This window comes from Myodes glareolus, chromosome 19, assembly GCF_982192425.1.
Source record: "Myodes glareolus chromosome 19, mMyoGla1.1, whole genome shotgun sequence".
In the NCBI taxonomy this organism is placed as follows: Eukaryota; Metazoa; Chordata; class Mammalia; order Rodentia; family Cricetidae; genus Myodes; species Myodes glareolus.
Window position 1 is genome coordinate 44,908,500 of NC_142044.1, and position 9,501 is coordinate 44,918,000.

General features: G+C 47.6%; 1 protein-coding gene across 1 annotated transcript; it reads right to left on the reverse strand.

Moving 5' to 3' along the window:
- Positions 1 to 5,022: 5,022 nt before the first annotated feature.
- Positions 5,023 to 9,280, reverse strand: LOC148118981 (cytochrome P450 2D20-like). The gene is made up of 9 exons (XM_087899118.1): positions 9,049 to 9,280; positions 8,146 to 8,317; positions 7,723 to 7,875; positions 7,478 to 7,638; positions 6,635 to 6,811; positions 6,309 to 6,450; positions 5,924 to 6,111; positions 5,384 to 5,525; positions 5,023 to 5,285 (listed from the first exon to the last, which is right to left on the reverse strand). The coding sequence occupies exons 1-9, from the start codon at positions 9,235 to 9,237 to the stop codon at positions 5,107 to 5,109; spliced, it is 1,503 nt and encodes a 500-aa protein (XP_087755244.1). The 5' UTR covers positions 9,238 to 9,280; the 3' UTR covers positions 5,023 to 5,106.
- Positions 9,281 to 9,501: the final 221 nt, after the last annotated feature.

The following is a 9,501-nucleotide window of genomic DNA, read 5'->3' on the forward strand; positions in this document are numbered from 1 at the left end:
TCCCTGCAAAGAGAGTAATGGTAGGAGAATTTTAGACTGGAGGAAGAAAGAAAAGGAGACACAGGGGGATAGATGCCAAGGACCAGACAGACAGACACAAAGGAAGCAGGAAAGTAAGACATACAGAATGAAAGAAAGGTAAAGAGCACCAAAGGAAAATGTAGATGAATAGAAACAGATTAAAGTAAAACAAAAGAGCTAGTGAGACAAACCTAGGCTAAGGCCCAGCATTCAGAATTAATAATAAGTCTCCATGTCTTTATTTAGGAGCTGGTTGGAGGCAAAAAGAAAATTCCAACCACAAATGGCATCCAATGTGGGTACCAATAATCCCCACAGGGCTTCAGCCAGCTAGGAAAGGGGGAGAGGCAGGATAGCTCCTTTAGAGGAGCTGCTGTGAACACAGGACTTGAACAGCTGGAACACTAAGCAGAAAGAACAAGCTAAGTGGAACAGGGCAGGCAGCAGCTTCCTAGAGCTGGGGGAGTGGAAAGGAGCTCTTAGCTAAACACAGCTGCCAGCCAGTCCTGCAGGCATAAGGCTGGGCTCTCAGGGACCCAAGGAGGGGTGGGGCCAACCAACAGAGCCACAAGGGAGAGACCTAGCTGCGACTTAACAGTTTAAGATTTGGCTTACTTGGTAAGAGAATGCTCCAGGTGCACAGTAACCTGGTTACAGGACCAGACTGAAAAACCATTACACAGTTTACAATGTGCATAGGTGCTTAAGAAAATAAACAAAGTGGGTATAGACGATCATAGGAAAGAATAGTAGTTTTAAAATAAATAAGTAAAGTCTTTAAAGAAAGAGGAAAGTAATATAAAAAGTATAACCAGTAAATATGGTAGATATGCAGGGAGTCTGGATCCTGTATAGTGCTTTGTTGACTTTGAATTTTTCTGAATGCTCATGGCTGAACAGTAGTTGCCAAGAGACACGGGATTATAAAGAAATTGTTGAATTTAGTCTGCCTAGATATTTTAGGAATTTCTTAACTTTAAAATGGAAATCAGAAAATATATTGTGTTGGGGAAAAGGTTATATTTTTGTTTCCACAGGAAATGAAAGGCCGTGGATTCCTTCAAAATTAATGGAGACTAGATTTAATGGGGAGACCCCTCAAAATCTTGGCTACTGACATGAAGAAATAAACCGAGAAAAACTATAAGACAGGAGACGTCTGTGCTGATCCCCTCACACGGGTCTGTCTGGGGGACTGAATGAAACATGATAACTCAGGTTGTTTAGAGAGTCCTCATGACTCATTATTACATGCCATCCTTGCATGTGGCGTGGGAAGAGGTTTGGTTATACAGTCCCAACAAACTTATACATTGACAGATATCTTTTATCTGATCAAACATAAAATAAAATAATCTTTGGCTGGCTTGTGTACAATACACAGTCTATACTTGTGGTAAGGCAGATTTATGTGTTACCTTTGAAAGTTTATGTGTTATCAGGTTAGAGGATCAGACACCAATGAAAATGGGTGGCCCCAGTTACCCAGCCGTTCAGAGTGCATCTGTTGCAGTTTCTTCAGAGTTCTGCATTCAGAACAACTTCAAACTTGCTAGCTGAGACGGTCCAGCCTCACAGACTATTCTAGCCAGGACTTCAGATAACCTTGCACTTTCCCTTTGCACAGACTGGACAACAAATGCTACAGCTACTTTTCTTTCGATTTGGCCATTACCTCATTTTTTTCAGGTTTCTCTGGGGATGCTGTCATCCTTGGATAATACGAAGTAGTCTAGAGAACACAATGCCCACATCCCCAAGAGGTGGGGTGGTGGTTTTTCAGTCACTTAGTGGGTTCTGGATTGAAATCATTTAGTGGGTAAATAAGAATAAAGGATAAAAATACAAATATTCATCTCAAATATTTTACTTGTTAGAGTTTTTTTGGTATCTGATACAAATTAAAGGTTATTTTGTTATAATACACACACACACATAGGTATATAAAGTCATTGTACCTATGTAGCTTATTTGAAAAGGCATATAGTTCTTGTGCTTGAAAGTTATTGCTTATGATAATTAAAATGCAGGTTAGTAGTTACCCATCTATTATAACCAAACTTGTAGTGTTGTTAGATGTATTTTCAAGGTTAAACAGATAAATTTTAGATAGTTGATATTGAAATGCTTCAGAGACCTACAGAATATAACATTTGAGATAATTAGATTAGGATATGTTTGGCAAAAGATTTTCATGAGAGTGAGACATGTCTGCTCTTAACAGCACCAATCTACTTCATCAAATCTGATGGGTATTGACGATCCTCCATAGAGAGTTTGCTTTCATTGTGGCAAAGCTATCCATTTGGTCAGGAATCTGCCCTTGCCTCAACTGCAGATAGTATACTGTATAAAGAGAGCAACCAGAACATAAAGGAAATGGATTGTTGAATTTTGCCAAGACAAGGTGAATCAGTCCTTTAAAATTCCTGCTTCACAGAAAAACCTGTCAAGTACATAAGGCCTGTGACCAAGGACAGATGTTCCAACTGTGCTGAGGAACCTTGAGTCCAGGCAGCCAGCTGTTTCTGCCATTTCTACACTTTTGGAAGTCCCTTGCCTTATACTTCCTGCTCTTTAGGGACTATTATGCCCTTCCCAGGACTCCAATAGAACCAAAGACAAGATAGTTATAGATAAACAGAAACAGGTTAAATTAAGTTAAAAGAGCCAGTGGGACAAGCCTAAGCTAAGGCCAATCATTCATAATTAATGATAAGTCTCCATGTCTTTATTGGAAGCAGAGTGGCTGCCCAAAGAAAATTCCAATTATATCTGATTCTTTAACACTCCACCTACCAGCAGCCATGAGCTGCCACACTTCCTGGTCTTTCCATCACAACTTGCACTAACTAAAAGTCCAAAGTAACCTCAGACCCGACAGAGCCAGTCACCAGGAAGCTGCATTGTCTACTTCTTGGGGACCCAGATCCCTATGTCTCCTGTGGCTTCAGCACCATGATTTGCAGCCAGAATTAAGGGCAATCTGTAGTCCTGATTGCCGTGTGTGTGTGTGTGTGTGTGTGTGTGAAGCTATACCACATGTTCTCTAAGTCCAGGCCACTTGTGGCACAGGGTCTGGTGGGTAGCTGAAATTCCAGAACTTGCACCACTAAATCAATCCACTTTTTAAAAAATACGGCCATGAAGATGATCACAAGCCACAGCTCATCTCCAGTCAGCTACCTCAGGGCTACATCACTGGTCCTAGGTCATTCTGCAAACATCTTAACCACTGCAACCATGTAAGGTCAGGAAGGAGACCTCTTACTGCAAAATGGCATCTGGTCCCTAAGGAAGATGGCAAGACTGTCCTTTCAATAGTGTCTTCAGTTGAGCTGCTGTGTTCTCTCTTTCATCTGAGTATAAGGAGGACTCAGAGCACTCTAGAAGGTTTGCCTCAGTTTCGCACCTCTTCTTCCCTCCCCAGGTGCTTATTCTCTAGAGCGCATCAGGAGGTGGAGGCTGTGCTGCTGGTCATGTTAGGCTGCGGACTGTGAGCATGGGGCACAAATGTCCAGTGAACTCCTGCTCCCAGGAACATAGAAAAGTCACTCGTCTGACATACCACACGTGCAGAGCATGAAGGAAATATAGGAAATCGCCTCAGACTAGAGTAAGACCTTCCAGAACCACTAAGAGGGGAAGGAGGAGGGTTGTCCAATGTCCCTACAGTGAAGCACACTGACTACTCTTCCTGATGATCTAGGCTTGATTCCCAGCACCCACGGGAGGTTGACAACAAACTGTAATGCATGTCCCTGGAGATCCCATGTGCACTCCTGTCCTCCTCAGGCGCCCCACACATGCAAGCAAATACCCACAATTGCACGATAAAAATACGGGGGTGGGGAGGGGAGAAGGGATGGTGGTAAATGATGTGGCTATTCCTGTAAGCAGCGAGGAGGGGGGCTGCGAAGTAAAGTTATAGCAGCTTGGTGAGTGTCTGGTCCTGAATATTACAACAGGCATTGTCTGACCACTGATGGGTGGTGGAGGACCCCTAACATTCCATGGCAGAGAGTCAGTGGGAGGACATTTTCTATTTCACAAAACAAAAGCAAAAATAGTGTCTGCACACAGCTGTGTCTCAAGCACGCAATACAAGATGGGGGCTTCGAATGCTACTGTCTGGCCTCAGATTATGTGGAGACTAAGATGAGCCATGAGGGGTCTTGCATGCCTCAATGTTTTCCCAGGCCTACCAAACCCCAAATTTCCAAGAATCTTGGGCTTTCCTAGTGAGTAATACCCATTATATCATACCCACATACTTCTTGGGAGCACTCTCCCGGGTCAGGAGAGATGGCCCGAAACAGCACAGCAGGATCCTGCCCATCCTCCTGGATTCTGACACCTTTCCTACAGCATATATTCCCCTGCATCCCTTCACTGTAGCAAGCTGAGCTGGGAGGACAGCAGCTTCTCTAGCAGTAAGAGACCCCTTAACCATTTGTGACATTTCAGGATCCTGGGAATCTACACCAACATCTGTCCCCAAAACAAGAATTGTGCTGAATCTAAAAACAAGTCATTCACACTTCCTCACAGGAACCACAGAGTACTGATTTCTATCTGCAGTTTGTCCCCATCCCCGCAGAGGATGGGCGGGCCTTTAAGTGTGATCTATGCTCAATCACTGGACACCAGCAAGAAACCCTCACTTCCTACTTTGTCCGATGCTTCCCCCTCTCATTCTCCCTTTCATGCTCTCCTATGTCTCTTCATCACCTCCTGACCTACTCCACCTGCCAACTTATTCTGTTTTGGAGAAAGGACCTCAGTAAGTAGTCAAGGCCATACAGCCCAGGCTGGTATTGAACTTGCCATCTTCTTGCCTCAGCCTCCCTCCTGCTATACCGCAGGCCTGTGCCACTGCTGTTGGCTCAGTAAACTTTTCTCACAATATTGAAGTTGTTCATAGAGGAGGTCTGGGGCAGAGGGGAAAAACTGTAGCCTGTTGTCTTAGGACACAGTGGAGTCAAGGATGGAGGTAGGATGTGAAATCTGAGTGGCAGCCACAGACCAGGTTTATTAAACATCAAACAGCACAAGCTGGAAGGAAGGATGGAACTGCTGTCCTTGCTAGCGCACGACTGCACAGAGCTCGTAGGGGGTTGGGGTAACGGGCAATGAGAAGATGCCATAGTCACTGGGCCGGGGCTGTCCACTGGGCACCGAGAAGCTAAAGCGCTGCAGGAGGCAGGTGAAGAAGAGGAAGAGCTCCATGCGGGCCAGGGGCTCCCCCAGGCAAGCTCGGCGACCTGTAGGTGGGAAAGGGGCTCAGTCAGTCTGGGCCTGATGGATGCTCTGCCCTCCAAGGCACCCTTGGAGAAACATGAAGCCAGGAATCCCACAGGACCTGCTGAGAATGGCATGAAGGCCTCATGTTTCACAAAGTGGCCCTGGGCATCCAGGAAGTGCTCAGGATGGAAGCGGAGGGGCTTCTCCCAGACAGTCTCATCCTTCAGCACTGAGGACAGGTTGGTGAGGAGGGTCGTCCCCTGGCAGGAGGCACATGGTGGAACATGGATTGCGATGGGGCTTCCAATACCCTGGTTACCATGGTCACATGCACAACCTCTCCCTGTATACATGGGGTTCTTTCATTCACCTCAACCTCAGATCCCCTTGGTACTATTTTCTGGTACCATTCAAGGCCATACGACAAAGCTACCCTAAGTACCCAAATCAGAGGCTGCACTGCGTGCAGTGCTCCCTGCAATCCTGTGGCTTATTCCACTAGCCATCCTCTTCCCTGGGGAGCCCTGGGCAATGGCTGCAGTGTACTCACACCCAGGCTGGGCCCTTCACCATCTGCAGATCCAGGATGTGGAGGTCTTGGTCTTTATAGCCTCTGTTTGCCCAGTGGTGACCCAGGGACAACAGTGACCGTGCCTACCTTGGGGATGAGGAAGCCCTGAACTTCAATGTCACGGGATGTCATGTGTGGTACATTCATTGGGACGAGGTCACCAAATCGCTGCACCTCATGAATGACAGCATTGGTGTAGGGCATGCGGGCCTGGTCAGCCATCTCTGGATGCCGCACCTGCCCTATGACTTCATCAATTTCCTGTTGGACGCGGCCTGGAGGAACAACCTCCCCTTAGTGAAAGTGTCCCTTAGTACATCTTCCTTGACCTTCTACCACTGAGTGAATAGGTGACTTAAGATTCCCATGAGAACTGTGGGAGTCTGGGTCAAGGTGATGTTGTAGCCCCCAGCTTCTCAAATATTTCTATCTTTCTTCCCTCATACTCCCTCCCAGGCTCAGCCAGGCTTACCCTGCACATCCGGGTGTAGAATCATGAGCAGCAGGGCCCAGGACAGTGTGGTTGAGGTGGTAAGAATCCCTGCCGTGAACAGGTCAGTTACTACTGCGCCCAGGTTCCCATTGTTGAAGCTGCTCTCAGGATTCCCCTTGGCCTGGTTCAGACACAGAATGTAGGCTCAGGGACACACGGAGTAAACCCCAAAATGATCCAGCCTTGTGTTCATATACCCCAGATGTTGGGTTCACGGATGACATACAAACTCCACTTCCCTGGCATCACAACTCACAGAACACTTCACCCAAAGGCCCTCTCCCCATCTTTATTGCTGGCCTCACCTTCTCCATCTCAGCCAGGAAGGCATCTGTCAGGTCTCGGGGTGGTTGGGCAGGGTCCCAGGTTCCCTTGTGCTCAAGCAACAACTTATCCAGTAAATTCGTGAATGCCATCATTTTGGGGAAGGCTTTACCAGGCAGCCCAGGGATGTGCAGGAGCAATGGGAATGTGTTCACCAGCTGTCAAAGGTACAGGTCTAGGTGTTTTTATTCATAATTAAGAATCGTGTGTCTGTGTGTGTGTGTGAGTGTGTGTGCATTCATGTGCACACTTACACATACATGTGCACAATGACTCCTGTTTGGGGGTCAAAGAACAATTTGTAGAGTAGGATCTTTCTCCCATGTGAGTCTCAGGGGTCCAGTTCAGAACTCCAGGCTTCCTTTGTAAGTTTCTTTCCCCTCTGCCATATTTCTTGAGCCTGGATGCTACTTCTGCTCAGTGTTCACCTGGAGTAGACTCAGTTCCCAGCCCCTTTTCTTTTTAGTTCCCAGCCTCTTCCACAAAGGACTCAGGGTCTGTTTGTCCCCAAACATCACCTGTTGCATCCTCAGGTCCTTCCTGTAGATTGTCTTGAGCCCAGGGTGAACAAAATGCCTTACTACTCTGTACATCTAACAGTCTTACACGATTTCCATGTATAGAGGGGGCAGAGCCTCACCCCCTTTCTAGAGCCCTGTAGGCCTCTCTTCCCCTCCTGTTATCTGATATTTGCGAAGGGCATGGGCTTTCCTCCTGCATTTGACTATCACTCATGGCCCTTGCCCTATTCCCCCTGAATGTATATTCATCCTGATTTTACAGCACAGAAGTGGCCAGCAGGGTAACTACCCTGAGCCTCATACCTCAGCCATGAAGCCAGTGTCCTCTCCAAGACTTTCCTGTAAGGTTTTGAGCAGCCCATTGAAGAAAGGGTCTTCATACTCAAAGCGCTGGGCATAAATGAGGGATGAAATCACATTGCATGCACCTTTGTTCAGGAGGGTAGTGGGATTAAATGATTGTCCTAGGAGCAGAGATGCAAACAAGTCATGACATTGCTCATAAGTGCCTGACCATATGGCTAGGCTACCATATTCCCATCACCCACCAGACTCCTTGGTGAAGGCGTCACATAGGTGTCCAGCCTCCTCTGTTACCCACTGCTCCAGGGATTTCTTGCCCAGGCCGAAGTCTCGCATGGTGGACAAAGCAAATCGCCGCTGTTCTCTCCATTCGTGACCATAAGGTGCTAATGCCACACCTGCAGGGACATCTGTGTGTAACCAAGGATACGTGGCTGTGCTGTCTGCTCTGCTCCCGACATTTCCCTGTGGTCAGTCTGAGCCATCAGTGCCCCAGCACTTTCCTATCACATTCAGCACAGCCCACTTTGGAGGCTCCACCCTCCATTGCAGTGACTTTCCATTGAAACACATTGCCTGAACACAGCCCCTCCGTTAGCCCTGTCCACCTTCTGGTCACTGCTCCTCAAGCCCTATTCTTCTTCTTTGACCCCACTATAGCTCTTTGCCTTTTGCTTTGGGCCCATAGGCCATGATATCATAGACAGGCACTGGAGGGCGGTCAGCAGTGTCCTCTCCACAGGTCACCAGCACTTCCCGCACCGCCTTCAGTCCATTGATAACAACCACGGGCTTCCAGGCCATCTGCAGGCTGAACACGTCACCATAGCGCTGTCGAAGCTGAAGTAGAGGGACAGAATACTAAGTAAGTGGAGATCCCTAGCATACTGGATAATCCAAGCACAACACATGTACGTATGTTGGTGTATGTGTGTGTCACATGTGTAGTTGCACATAAGCACATTTTATGATATCCATTATTGAGCCTTGATCCTGTCCTGTGCTGGGCAAATGCTCTACCACTGACCACACCTCTCGCCTGAGGTATGACACCTTACGCCTGCATGATTCTATCTTCTAAATCCAGCAAAGTTCTCACAGTAGATATGATCATTAAGATGTCACCTTTCCAGAAAAAGGTCCGTGTTCCCTCATACCCCACATACATGAGGGAATTCAGGTTCCTGAGATGGGCAGCAAGGCCTGACACCTTACAGCAGCAAGAGATTATAGCAGACACAGCCCATCCTCACTACACGCTACAATGAAACCAGACTCTTCCCCTCTGTGACTGAGAACACAGCCAATGATGGGATCACAAAAGAACTGGGGCCTCCCTGACCTCTGTCCTGTCCAACCACACTCTACGCCTGCCTACATGGCCTTTTCCATATATGTTTCTGCTCTTAGAAAGCCCACAGTATCCTCAGAATGAGAAGCAAGTCCCACAAGGCAACCACAAAGCCTTCTCTCTTAGTGGCCATCTTCCTGTCTGTCCTGTGGCTTCAGCACCACCATGTACTGCTGGGGGCACCATGACCTCTACTGCCCTCCACTGCCATCTCTCTCACCTTGTACACACTATACGGCATGTTCTCAAAGTCCACCTGCAGGAGGTTGCCCAACCCAGGTAAGGGAACAGGACCTGGAGGGTAGCGGACAGTCCAGAACTTGTGTCGGTGCATCAGGTCCACCAGGAGCAGGAAGATGGCCGTGAATAGGACCAGAGACCACAGGCCATCTCCAATCAGCAGTGCCATGGCTGCCCCTGCTTCCCAGCCTGGTTCAGACACCTAGGATCAGGAAAGACACTCTGAGGACAGGCTGGGCACCTGGTCCCTTATGAAGGGGAGAAGACTGCACTTTGTTCTCTACTCTGAGCCAAGTAGTTGTGTTTACTTTTTAGTCGGGTTGTGTAGCAAAACATCAGGCAAGTCCAGGGCAAGTCAGGCTCAGTGTTGCATGCCCTGTCTTCTCTCAATCGGTACTTATCCATGGGAGTAGCTTCAGCTTCTCCTCAGGGA